The sequence below is a fragment of the Capsella rubella genome, unplaced genomic scaffold (genome assembly GCF_000375325.1).
Source record: "Capsella rubella cultivar Monte Gargano unplaced genomic scaffold, Caprub1_0 scaffold_4, whole genome shotgun sequence".
NCBI lineage: Eukaryota > Viridiplantae > Streptophyta > Magnoliopsida > Brassicales > Brassicaceae > Capsella > Capsella rubella.
Window position 1 is genome coordinate 5,654,026 of NW_006238920.1, and position 13,841 is coordinate 5,667,866.

The window sequence follows — 13,841 nt, forward strand, 5'->3', positions numbered from 1 at the left end:
ATTATGCTTCTATTTTTTCATTATTAGTCATTTTTCATGATTCTTTTTAAAATAGACGGGTCTTTGCGGGTTGGTTCGCCATAACAAACATTGTAAGTATGTAATTTTTGTATACACGTTATTTTATTTTTTTATTTAAATAATTTATTCATTTTCGAATAGACACTTTTTCCAAAAAAATATTATGTAGACCCTACAAACACAAATGATGAATACACAAAATTACACATATGATAAAACACGTTAAAAATAAAATAAACTCGAAAACATTCCCCCGCGCTGTAGCGCGGGTCCAAATCTAGTTTATTATTAAATGATGAATCACAAACTAAATTTTAAAAAAATGTATTACAAACTTTTGGAAGTAAGAGAAAGTTATGAAAATTGATTTCATAATTATATAACAAAAATTTATTTTGTAAAAAATTACAGACTTTTGAAATTAAAATAAATATTCATGAATAAGTGAGAAAGAAACAAACATCTAAAGTTAAAGAATGAAAATGGTTTCTTTAGCTTGATTTTATTATTGTGCAATGGTCGGAAATCAATATTTTTGAATCTCATCAAAAAAATAATTTTCTTACAGCCAAAAATATTATTATTCATATGTATTATACATTTAAAAAAAACAATGAAGAAATGAAGAATTACATAAAAAACAAGGGGGAATTTAAAAAATACCTATGTTCCAATACCAGTTTTTAAAAATACCCATCTTTCTAATTTTATCAAAAAGTCACTATCAAATTTGAAATTTATCAAAAACATATGTGTGAACTTATATTTACAGACAAAAATTATCTTTATATGTGTGTAAAATTATATATATATATATATATATATCATATCATAAATACCGTATAAATAACTTTTAAAAATTATTTAAAAACCTTATAAAAACTGTGTAAATCTTTTAAAAACCTTATAAAAACATTATAAATGCCGTTTATAATCTTTTAAACCTTATAAATATTTGGATTTAGTCTCCCAGTAGTAATAAGGATCTCGATGTACCTTATTAACCATATAAAAGTTTATAATTTTTCATATTTGAAAAGGGATATTTTTGAAAATGGATAGAAAAGAGGGGTATTTTTAAAAAGGGGTACACCAAAAGGGGTATTTCTCAAAAATTCTCTAAAAACAAAGAAGAAATAAAATTGAAAACAAAAGTTTAAACCAAATAGTTAATCAAACTCTTACAATGACATCTTAATTGAGTTTTCATCCCATGCAAGAACTTTTTAAAAAACAAAGAAAATAATGAAGATATGAGATATGGTGGAGGAGGATGTGAGAATGGTTATTTATAGGATAAGAAGTGATGAAAGTTACATTTTCAAAATAATTAAATTAGAGGAGTCATAATTATAATTTTATAGTGTGTTTAATTAAAATTCAATAAAGAAAACCAATAGTCTTTAAAATTTTATATAATTTTCAGTTATACTTTAGTAGTAAAGTGTGAATTTAAAGTATGAATTAATGTATATGACTAAAGAGAATTTTTGAGAAATATCCCTTTTGGTGTACCCCTATTTAAAAATACCCCTCTTTTCTATTCATTTTCAAAAATACCCCTTTTCAAATATGAAAAATTATAACTTTTATATGGTTGATAAGGTACATCAAGATCATCATTACTACTGGGAGACTAAATCCAAATATTTAGAAGGTTTTAAAAGGTTCTAAACGGCATTTATATGATTTTTATAAGGTTTTTAAAAGTTTTACACAGTTTTTATAAGCTTTTTATATGATTTTTAAAAAGTATTTATACGGTACTTATGAAATATATATATATAAATTTACACACGTGTAAAGATATTTTGTGTCTATAAATATAAGTTTATACATATGTTTTTGATAACTTTCAAATTTTATTGTGACTTTTTGATAAAATTAGAAAGAGGGGTATTTTTAAAAAGTGGTATTGGAAAATGGGTATTTTTGAAATTCCCCCTGATTAAATGTGTTTTTCTGTTTAATTAAAAATAAATATTATATTTTTAAAATTAAATACCAGTAAAGAGAGAGTGAAACCTTACTTTTATATATATGATTTTTAGAACAAAGACGAAAAAGATGAACAAACTGCTTTGGATTAGATAATCTTCTTCTTTTCCTTTTATCTATCGTAGCCAAGTTTTTTTTTTTTTTTTTCTTTTCTTTTTCCATGGCTGCTTTGGTTTAGGCTTTGCGTTTATTTGTAAAACCTTTAACTTCATCTTAATGATATTTACATATTTAAAGACAAAAAAAAAAAAAAGTAGTTCTAAGGTTTACAAAATTATTGTTATGGACATGGGCTCTATTAGTAGCCCAAACATTTGTAAACATCTACTTGTACAATTTGGTTCAGTTCTTTTTTAATGTTTATTCTTCTGTTGGACTTAATTAATAGTTTAAGTGTTACTTGGATAACATCAACATCAACATCATAGAGGAAATATTTTTTTTTTTTTGTCTCTTATTTCATAAAATGCAAATATAAAAGCGGATTACTTGGCACTGGACATGACCAAAATCTAACCTTAACCGTATTTCTAATTGTAAGTGGACCGTTTTTCAACTGTAACCGTATAAAACGGTTAAAAATTATAACTGCTAACCGTAAAAATAAATTAGTCATGGTTATAATTTTTTTTAACCGTAACCGTATAAAACCATTAGTTAACCATATAATTAGCCATACGATTAACCATATAATTAACCGTGCGGTTAAACCTTTAATAAAAATTATTTCATTAAAATAATGTTTTAAATGGTTTAATCACTTTAATGTGTCAACTAGTAACTCTAATCCCCTCCATTACTCATTTTCATTATTCAAATCAAAAATAATTTACTTTAAATATTTTTAGGTTCATAACCATTAATTTATTTAATTGTAGTTGTGTTTGATTAAACAAAAATCATTTTAACTAATTTACTATAAATATTTAAATCATATAATATATTTCATATCTTAAATAAACATGATTTGATATGATAAGAAAATATAAAATTTTGTTTATAATATCATCTATATCATAATCATCAAATAACCGTAACCATATTTAACCATAACCGGACATCGTAACCAAAACTGTTTTAACCGTATATATAAAGATTAAGATTATGGTTAAAAAAAAAATATTATAACCGTAACCGATAATTAATAAACCGTAACCGTGATAACCGTAACTGTGGTCATGCCTATATGGCACACAAAATCCATATTCTTCCGCATTATGTTACGTATCTAAACAATTTTCTCGTTATTGGCTTCTATCTTATAGTTTTTCCGAAGAAAATAGTCCAAATGTTATGTTTATAACTTCCAACATTATAGTGTGTTATACCTAACTAAATAATGAATATTTAATATTAAAAAGTTCTTTTTTTGATTCTCTACAAAAAAAAAAAAAAAAAAAATCCAAAAATTTGAAATAAAAAAGCTTTGGATTGTAAACTCAAAGAATTTAGTTTATCAAAATGTAACCGTGTTTTCTTGTTGATCCACGCCATCAATTTTAACAGTTTTTTAGCTGTTAGTTTTTAAAATAAGATCTAACGGTTCAACTTATAAATGTATCTCTTTGGCAATTCCAAGATCGGTCTGGTCTGGTTTTGGTTTCCAAAACACTGCACGAACCCACCAACCGCGTCTTGTGTTGTGTGCTTCGGACCGACTTATGAAACCACTTTGATCCTAAATGTCTCAATCAATGCTCTTTTTTCTTTTTATTTATATTTTCAGAGAAACAAAAAAAAATGAAACGGTGCGACTTTTATATATAAAAAAATCTTTAAATCGCCCCATCATCATCATCACCATTAAAGCATCTTGATCTCTCTCTCTTTCATCTAAGAACTCTCTACAATACAAAACCCAGAAAAACACACATACAGTAATTAATGTCCCTTTCTTCTCCCCCATGTGATCTTTAATTGACTCTTCTTCTTCTTCTTCATCTTTTGAACTTAAGACTTCCCTTATCTTTATATTATAACTTTGTTGGAAACAAGAGAGAGATACTACTTTTGGGGTGTTCTTTTATCTGCAAACTCTTTCAGGTAACAACACTCTTTTGTCTCTTTCCTTCTCTTCTTGTTTCTGTTTTTTTTATGTTCTTGATGATGATGGCTTTGTAATAATCTTGCTCTTTGATTGGTCTTTAGTTTTCATTTTTTGACGATCTGGGTATTTAGATTAGAACCTTACCTTGTACTCTCTTGTGTTTGGTTTGATGTTTCTATCATAAAGTTTTGATTTTTATTTGTTTTCTTTAGACTCTTATGATACGATTGATGTGTTTGTTTTGTGGTGATTGAATATGAATCTTTTTTGTTTTTTTCAGGTTAAAGAAGTGGATTGGGTCTGGTCTTTGAGACATGATGATGTTTAATGAGATGGGAATGTATGGGAACATGGATTTTTTCCCTTCCTCAACATCTATTGATGTTTGTCCATTACCACAAGCTGAACAAGAACCAGTGGTTGAAGATGTTGACTATACTGATGATGAGATGGATGTGGATGAGCTTGAGAAGAGGATGTGGAGAGACAAGATGCGTTTGAAGCGTCTCAAGGAGCAGCAGAGCAAGTGTAGTAAGGAAGGTGTTGATGGTTCGAAGCAGAGGCAGTCACAAGAGCAAGCTAGGAGGAAGAAAATGTCTAGAGCACAAGATGGGATCTTGAAGTATATGTTGAAGATGATGGAAGTTTGTAAAGCTCAAGGCTTTGTTTATGGTATCATCCCTGAGAAGGGTAAGCCTGTGACTGGTGCTTCTGATAATTTGAGGGAGTGGTGGAAAGATAAGGTTAGGTTTGATCGTAATGGTCCAGCTGCTATTGCTAAGTACCAAGCAGAGAACAATATCTCTGGAGGGAGTAATGATTGTAACAGTTTGGTTGGACCAACACCGCATACTCTTCAGGAGCTTCAGGACACGACTCTTGGATCGCTTTTATCTGCGTTGATGCAACATTGTGATCCTCCACAGAGGCGGTTTCCTTTGGAGAAAGGAGTTTCTCCACCTTGGTGGCCTAATGGTAAAGAAGATTGGTGGCCTCAGCTCGGTTTGCCAAACGAGCAAGGTCCTCCTCCTTATAAGAAGCCTCATGATTTAAAGAAAGCGTGGAAAGTTGGTGTTTTGACTGCGGTGATCAAGCATATGTCGCCTGATATTGCTAAAATCCGTAAGCTTGTGAGGCAATCGAAATGCTTGCAGGATAAGATGACGGCGAAAGAGAGTGCTACTTGGCTTGCTATTATTAACCAAGAAGAGGTTGTGGCTCGGGAGCTTTATCCCGAGTCATGTCCTCCTCTATCTTCTGCATTGTCTTTAGGAAGCGGGTCGCTTCTCATCAATGATTGTAGTGAGTATGATGTTGAAGGCTTTGAGAAGGAACAACCAAGTTTCGATGTGGAAGAGCGGAAACCAGAGATAGTGATGATGAATCCTCCTACAAACTTTGGGATTGCTAAAATGCAACATTTTCCCATAAAGGAAGAGGTTCCTGCCACCATGGGAAACTTGGAGTTCTCGAGAAAGAGGAAGCCGAACAACGATATGAATGTTATGATAATGGAAAGACCAGCAGGTTACACTTGTGAGAATGGCCAGTGTCCTCACAGCAAAATGAATATGGGATTTCAAGACAGGAGTTCAAGGGACAACCACCAAATGGTTTGTCCATACAGAAACAATCACTTAGCATATGGAGCAACCAAGTTTCATATGGGTGAAATGAAGCCTGTAGCTCTTCAGCAACCAGTCCAGGCCATCGACCTATCAGGCTTTGGAGTTCCGGAAAATGGGCAGAAGATGATCACCGAGCTTATGGCCATGTACGATAGAAATGTCCAGAGCAACCAAACTCCTCCTCCTCCATTGATTGAAAATCAAACCATGACTCTTGATGCAAAAGCAGCTCAGAATCAGAACCAGCTGAGTTTCAACAACAGCAATCAAATGTTTATGCAACAAGGAACAAACAGCGGAATCAACAACCGGTTTCAGATGGTGTTTGATTCAACACCGTTCGATATGGCTGCATTCGATTACAGAGATGATTGGCAAACCGGAGCAATGGAAGGAATTGGGAAGCAGCAGCAGCAGCAGCAACAACAAGATGTATCAATATGGTTCTGAATATCTCTGTAACATTCTTTCTTAATAACTCTGTTACTACTGTTACCTACTTACCTGACTTGGGTTTGTATTCCTATTGGCACCAAACACTCATCTATATTGTTGATGATGATGGTGAAGCCATCTATATTTTTTTGTGTGTGTGTGAAATTCATATTAACTCATCTCATGTTTTAATAATCTCTCTATCCATCAAACACATCTCTATAATGCAACGGTTCTATGTAAGTTTTAAGTCCAAAGAACCAATATAGCAATCAAGAAACAATCTAAATTTTTCTCACTTTTTTTGGTAAAAGAATAATTTTATGACATTTCCACATAAACTATTTTATCATGCAAGAGTGACCAAATGAACAATACAACTCTGTCACTTTTGTTGGTTGTTCTCTAGTCAACTCAATTCAACATATCATCATAATAAGCAAAAACACATGGCTTAGCCATATTGTTAGGGTTTATAAAACTTATAATATAAGTCATCCTTTTTTTTTATATTCTTTCATGTATAATTTGTTTGGTCAAACATATATTAAAATAGTGTATAGTTACAGGTTGCCTTAAAGCATCAGGCTGTTGTGGCCTCTTCTTCACCACAGGCAAATTCTAATGTTAACTGTTTTTGATCCAACATTTGTAATCCAAAATTGGATAGTTTATATAAATAATCAATAATAAGGTGAAGAAAAGCCAAAATGGTGGATTGTTTTTGGGAGGAAGAGAAGACAAACGTTGTTGTCTGCTTTAGTTTGGATTTAGAAGACAGGCCATGTGATATGCCTTGTGGAAACCCCACCACTCTTTTAGTCTCTTCATAGCCAAAGCTGACTACATGCATCCACTCATTTTTGTTTGTTTATTACTATTATTGTACTTTATCTTATGTTATGTAACATTATGAAATATGATATTGTTATTAAAAAAAACAAAAATAATTACCATTTTTCAACATACAGTTTACTGTTGTGATTCTGTGATTGCAATTTCAATAAAAAAAAATTTAGAGCATTTTTGAAAATTTTTAAAATAAATTTCGATACCATTTTTGTATAAATGTTATCGAAATTTTTATTTTTGGCATTTTCAAAATTGTAATAGTTCTAAAACGTTGAGGATTTAATTGTTAAGTTTGTTTGAATAAAGCGGTTGAAAATTGTTTTTTGGTAGTTCTCGAATAGGTGACTAAATATATATTTTCAAACTATTACATATATTCTAATGTTGGCCATTTTTAACAACTAATTCGTTTAATTATTGATGATAACAACAAGATATTGGCCATATTTTGGTTGCTGCTTTAGAGTCTTTCTACAGCCATATTTTGTCCAAAGCTACAAATTCACAGCAATCAAACTTTATAAATTTTGTATTTCCTTTTTTGATTCACACCCAAAATATTTCCTTAATTATTTTTGTTTGGTGTACAAAGCCATTTTTTCTAAAGCATATATTTTTCAGCTTTCCAAAAATTAATTCCTACCGCCAAAATACTACGGCAAAAAAATCTACAGCCACAACCAAAAATTCCACAACTCTAAATCTATAGATAAAAATCTAAAGCTACAATAACAACCAATCAAGGCCATTGTTAGAGATTATAAAAAAGACGATTAAGTTAAAAACCGGTTAAAAATATTTTTGATTAGTAAAGTGATTGAATGATTAAATAAATCAAAAAGTTTCAAATGTAAATGATCAATTTCATTTTCTACTTTAATTTCATTTAAAATTTTTGTAAAGAAATAAGATGAATAAATATATTTGTTTGTAAAAGCAATTTTTTTTTGTGAAGCCATTTAGTGAAGCCCTGTAAAAACAACTAGTGATGGACCCGCACGTACGTGCGGGTTATTTTTACAAAATTATGATTTTTCAAGTAGATGGTATTTTGGTAAAATTTTGTTATATGAGTTTATTTGATAAACTATATATAAACATACAGTTGTAAAATATAGATATTGTATTACATAATACTATTTTAAAATTATTTAAATGAAAATGATAAGTGATATTACGTGTTTATTTTTTAAACTAATCAAAATATTTCTAACTGTTTGCTTAGAGATGTTAAATCAGATTTGTGTTTGGCTTTAGTTTGAATTGTTTTATGTGTAGTTTATAATGGAAAACCCGTCATATCCCTTTCCGTCTCGTCCTGACCCATCCCGTCCCACCCCGCCCCGTCCTGTCTTCTATCTGTCATAAAATTTATGTCCCATAATCGTTTCTTTTTAAGACATAATCATTTGGCAATGTTTATTATAAGAAACTTGGTAAAAGATTTAGACGGGATACCCATATTCCTCGTTTAAATATTTATTTTTATCGAACTAATAAAAATCTAATTATCAATCTAAGTCACATGCTCCCATCATTTCCATTCACAAGGCACTGTCTGTAATTCTAGCATACACAATCCTTGTTCGATTTTTAATTTTATTGATCTTTCAGTTTCATCTTTATTTCTCATTACTTTCTTCAATTCAAAGATTCATGTTTTAGCCTTTTTGTTTTCTAAAGATTCAAATATTTCTATTTTTTTAATACATGGATTTATTGTAGTTTTGTTATCCGAAGTATACGTTATCTTCTTGTACCCGTCATTTCATGTCTAAATTTTTGAAATAAATAGTAAATTGGAAATTAAATTTAGCATTTTCAATTACATGTTCCTGTATCGTACTCGTAGTTTTATATTTGAAAGTTGAAAGTGAATTTAACTTTATAACCGTGTCTCATAACACTTATATCTAATCAAGTTTTGTTTTTTTTTATGAGAAATAATTCATATAATGTTTGTTTTCTAATTATATGTTACCGTCTCGTATCCATTCCTATAAGTTTATATTTATTTTTTAATAAATAACATCATTTACATGTAACTAAATATAATTTTAATATATGTAAAATTTCATATAATCGTCCAAAAGTAGAGATCTATACATCCCAAAGTTGAATTTTGTTCAATATTTTCAGATTTTGAGAATTAAATATAACTACCAATTTTTTTATTTCAACCGGTTATCCAAAACTTATATATCATATTTGTCAAGGATAGTTTAAAATTGTAAGTATATGTGAGATAATGTTTGTAGATATTTATATATTATATCATTTATATCATACCAATTTGAAAATTTTATTTGTTTTCAATTAGATTAAATCATAAAAATATAATCCATTTATTATTTAAAAATTAGTAATAAGTCGTTAAAATCATTTAAATGTGATATATCCACTTGTTATTTAGTTTTAATCTTAATAGAAATTCTATATGTTTATAATCTCAAAATGTAGTTTATGATTTGATAAAATAATTATTTAATATTTGATAATTGTAATGATATGCAAATTGCCATGGATGAAGATTTATTTTGTTAAGATTGTGTGAAATTAATAAGAAAAAAGAAGTTTAGAATAATCATTAATTAACTGTTTGACCAAATAAAAAATCATTAACTAATTGAATTAATGATAAATTTTGTAGATATCTTTTGTGCTATAATTGCTAGATTGCTTTTATGAATATTTTTTATGTGAAAATAAGAAATTTATGTGATGTACAATGTTTATTCGCATGATTTTAGCAAATAAATATTTAATTATTGATTTATTTAAATTTGATGATATGATCAGTTATGTATATATACTATGTAGAATTTGATTAGTTGATTATTTCATATGCTAACATATTTTTTATCATTTTATTTTTATAAGAAAATGTTATTTTTGTTTTTTAGATATATGATGATTTTGTTTTATTAGATTTCATTCTATATAAATTATTAATTTCGAAATTATATTAAAATATTAAATTAATATTAAATATTTTTATGTATATTCAAAATAGATATGTTTACATATATTTAATTTTGAATTTAATTGTCCACTTTTTATGATAAAAGATTATTATGATTTCCATAAATATAGATAGTTTTTGTTTTTGTTCTTTTTTGTTTTGTTTTTTTTTTTTTGCTGTCATTAATTCTATTTGGCAACTGGAATATATTTCATGACATTTTTTTTTAAATTGGAGGTGTTTGGTTTCAAGTTGTACTTCCCAATTAATTGTATAAATTGTATTTTAACGAAAATAATCAGAGCTTGATAGTACGAGATACTTTTAAAGACCTGAACTCCTAATTGAGCGTTTTTTAGGTGTTTATGAAAATCTTGAATAGTCATTTTTCACCTCCCGTTGGAATTAAGACAATACTTTTAGTCATCCATAAGGTATGCTCGATTATGTCTAATATATACGAAAATTCTGATTTGAAATATATATATTCGACTAAAAAACTATAATTTATAGATTATAGATAATAGATTAATACTTCTACTACGTCCAAATATCTTACACGAGATCTACAACAATGCACAAAACCAAATATTCTTTTTAGTATGGTTGTAGAATATATTCCTATAAACTTTTGAGGCGTAATGCATGGACCTAATTGTTTGAACTTTGAAGATACAACAAACCTTTATGGTGCACAATTTATTTCTTTGTTTTTTTTTAATTTGTGACTCAATTTAGTTTAGTACAATTTCAGATTCATAAAAACATTCTAAGCTAAACAAAGATAACAACTCAGAAAACTTCATTTGCATGTTACTACGACTCTTCACCGTTCTCAGTTTCCTCTTCGTCATTATCTTCAGGAGTTTCATCAGTTGTAGGCAAAGGAGGTAGCAAATCCTTCACAAGCTCTAATATCCCATCAGTGTCGATTTTTCGTTCTTTTTCCCCTTTCTTGGGTGTCTCTATGATCTACAAGATAGTCACAACAAGTGAGTTGATATGTTATATATGTTATACATACAACAAACTGTTAAATGCAGCAATATATATGTTCATGGCATTTGGTAGTGAAGACAGAGAAAAAAAAACAAGAAGAAACACAAACCGGTGCCAACTCGACAGCAGAAGAAGGCCGGAGATTGATGATGTTGAGAATCTCAGCTTTTGCGACTTTGAAATCTTTGCACTTGTCTGCAAATTTGTTAACGCTCTCTCGTGTTTGAGTGGAAGCAGCAGTCTCCACTAAGTAATCATAGACCTAATAAAAAGATGGTTTGAATTAGCTTAAAAGCCCTTCAAAGGTTTAAGTAAGGATCAGAGAAAAGAAACCTTGTATTCTGATATAGCAATTGGAGCTATAACTCTAGTTGTATCCTTTGATGCACCTCTTGAATTTAGGAAGTCAAGCACCTCGAAATTGGTAAGTGCTCCTGCATTTGCCTTAACTCTGCAACACCCACACAAATATTTCGATTACAAACAGAAAAGGAAGGAATCAAGCAACAATAATAGAACTAAAGATGGAGAGTACATAGATTGAGAGAGAATGAGACTTTGTTGAACATACATTTTCATCTATGCGGATTGAGCAGCGCGCCGTTTACAGGCCAGACACTTAAACTTGAATTCGTTTGCAACAAAACAAAGACTGCGTCGACGCCAAGAGAGTTTGCTCCTGAAAAATCAAACCAAAGTCAGGTATTCAAAAATCATGAATATGCTTCGATCGATTCCAACAAAACCTTAAATAATCTACAATTCTCTATTCGCATATTATCCAAGAAGCTGTAGATGATGGTCTGAGAGCAAGATTGTAAGAACAAAGCATCAAAAACTCACAGACTTATATGCTTTTCATTCATTCATGAATCAATCTACTCAAACAATATAGTTTTGCTTTATCGTAAACAAAAGCACAGCCTAGAAATATTAGAGAACTGAAACTGAAATGAGAGCTTCTAAATTCAGCACTTCATGTTTAAGAACATCATTCATGAATGAATCTCACAACCAATATAGTTTCATCCTAAACATGCAAAAACTGGAATACTAGAGATTAGAATCTGAAACAAGAACTCCAAAACATCACTCATAAATCAGGACACATGATGAGCCAAAAGTGAATCAAACAAGACTGGTTTTGAAACCTAAAAGGGGACACAAAAATCCTCGAATGAAACAGTAGCTTAAGAGTTAAACAGATCATCCAAAACAGACTCATGAACAAGTATCTTAGACGAATGCAAAAGTAACCTAGACGTTCTGCTTTCAATAAGTAATGTTCAATAAGCAAAGTTTGAAGTAAATAAGTAATCCAGTATATGCCTAATTAAGAACACCAAGTACTCAACACTCTATAAGAGCTGAGCAAATAGATAAGGTCTGAGAAAATAAACAAACAAAGAGCTGGGCAAATAAAGAGATCCAACCTCAGCCTCAGTTGATCCCTACAGGCCAAATCCCTTCTGTGGCAATCAAGAACCTGCAACAACAACCACAACTACATTCAAGACTTGAAAACATGGAAAGCACACAGCTTTATGCTCTTCGACAATCCAATATTTCCAGTGTGGTATGATCTTTGATCTCTTATTAGCTAGCAAATTATATGTTTCTTTGTTCTGCTACACCATATTATGCATAACTAGCCATCAAGAACTAACCTGACTATTAAAAAACAGACTCGTCATTGACCCATTTGTATAAAAACAAACATCACTCATGAATCTCAGGACACATGTTTGCAAAAGTAACCAAGACGTTCTGCTTATAACAAGGCTCACCAGTTCTTAATCAAGAGCATACATCAGTAAGACGTATAAAACTAACAACAAGAAAAGGGTTTTAAAAGAACTAACCAGAGGAGAAAAGGGTTGCCTCAGATCTCCGCAAAGATTGCAAATTTGTGAGCCTCAGAGAGACAGAGTAAAGAAAGTTCAAAGAATCTATTGAACCATTATTATGTTCACATACCCAATTCTCAATTCTAAGAGTAGAGAGTAAATGTTCAATCTTCACGCTCCATTCAACTAAACATTGATTTCAACAATCAAATCTAACAAACACCCATGACCAATTCATACCTTCAGATTACGAAACTGAAATCAAAATATCAAATTTGCAAAGCAAAGGAAAATATACAGGTTCGTTGAAGGACCTCTGTTGAAGCAGAAATCGATGAATTTTGTGTTTTGACTTCAGAATCGAATACAGCGGCGGACGAAGCAGCGCTCACTTCATCGATGTCGGAATCGAGGGTTTAGGTTTTAACAAGCTAAGACAACGAAGAATTCACTGAGATTCGATGTCGGAATCGATGGGAAGAAGAAAGAAGAAGACTTCGGGTTTACTGTTTTGATGAAGGTGAAAGAAACGCTGTCGTTTACTTGATAGGACTTGACTCTTGAGAGAAAAGGTGTAACTAAGTTTTAGTTTGAAAAACACCTTTTTCTATTTTAAATAAAAAATTACATTTTTATCTTTTAATATATATAAAAAATAATGTTGTCTTCATTTAAATTAAAAGATTTAGTTTACTAAATCAAAACTATATTTAAAATTTATAGGAGAAAATATTTTAAATTCGGAAATAAATATAATTATCATTAATTTTTTCCTTTTAATATAAAGATATTTTCTTATTTTGTATTAATTTTCTATAAATATTATAAACTTATAGTTGAATATTTATCATGCTTATGTAAAACCAAAATTTCCAAAGCTCATGATATATTATTATTAAAAACTACCCAAAATTTTCCAAAACTTAGTACTTTGAACCAAAATTGTAAGATAAATGCATAATTTTTTTGTTTTCTTTGGGATTTTTATACATATATGTGAGTCAATCATAAAAAACTGTTTTTTTTCTATGCCAGTATTCTCTTTTTATATT

At 29.8% G+C, this 13,841-nt stretch overlaps 2 protein-coding genes across 5 annotated transcripts; one reads left to right on the plus strand and one right to left on the minus strand.

Annotated features, from left to right (window-relative positions):
• Positions 1 to 3,818: 3,818 nt before the first annotated feature.
• LOC17890007 (ETHYLENE INSENSITIVE 3-like 1 protein) lies at positions 3,819 to 6,341 on the plus strand. Its single transcript, XM_006293398.2, has 2 exons — positions 3,819 to 4,062; positions 4,347 to 6,341. Exon 2 carries the CDS (start codon positions 4,381 to 4,383, stop codon positions 6,142 to 6,144), a length of 1,764 nt encoding a protein of 587 aa, XP_006293460.1. The 5' UTR covers positions 3,819 to 4,062; positions 4,347 to 4,380; the 3' UTR covers positions 6,145 to 6,341.
• Positions 6,342 to 10,616: 4,275 nt separating this feature from the next.
• On the minus strand, positions 10,617 to 13,317 carry LOC17887920. 4 transcript variants are annotated; one of them, XM_023784182.1, is made up of 8 exons: positions 13,104 to 13,317; positions 12,920 to 13,001; positions 12,805 to 12,830; positions 12,376 to 12,428; positions 11,514 to 11,621; positions 11,276 to 11,393; positions 11,052 to 11,204; positions 10,617 to 10,915 (listed from the first exon to the last, which is right to left on the minus strand). In XM_023784182.1, exons 5-8 carry the CDS (start codon positions 11,519 to 11,521, stop codon positions 10,760 to 10,762), a joined length of 435 nt encoding a protein of 144 aa, XP_023639950.1. In that variant the 5' UTR covers positions 11,522 to 11,621; positions 12,376 to 12,428; positions 12,805 to 12,830; positions 12,920 to 13,001; positions 13,104 to 13,317; the 3' UTR covers positions 10,617 to 10,759. The 4 variants fall into 4 exon arrangements, with proteins under 4 accessions (XP_023639950.1, XP_023639948.1, XP_006295190.1 ...); XM_023784180.1 differs by having other exon boundaries at positions 12,805 to 13,001; positions 13,088 to 13,317; XM_006295128.2 differs by lacking the exons at positions 12,805 to 12,830; positions 12,920 to 13,001.
• Between the last annotated feature and the right edge of the window lie 524 nt (positions 13,318 to 13,841).

Bases quoted from the DNA above. Each gene is read 5' to 3' on its own strand.
- LOC17887920 (XM_006295128.2), bottom strand. The intron at 11,205-11,275 runs GTTTCTTTTCTC...TCTTTTTATTAG, and splicing joins TTGCTATATCAGAATACAAG to GTCTATGATTACTTAGTGGA. The intron at 10,916-11,051 runs GTTTGTGTTTCT...ACTATCTTGTAG, and splicing joins CTGCTGTCGAGTTGGCACCG to ATCATAGAGACACCCAAGAA.
- LOC17890007 (XM_006293398.2), top strand. From the start codon at position 4,381: ATGATGATGTTTAATGAGATGGGAATGTATGGGAACATGGATTTTTTC.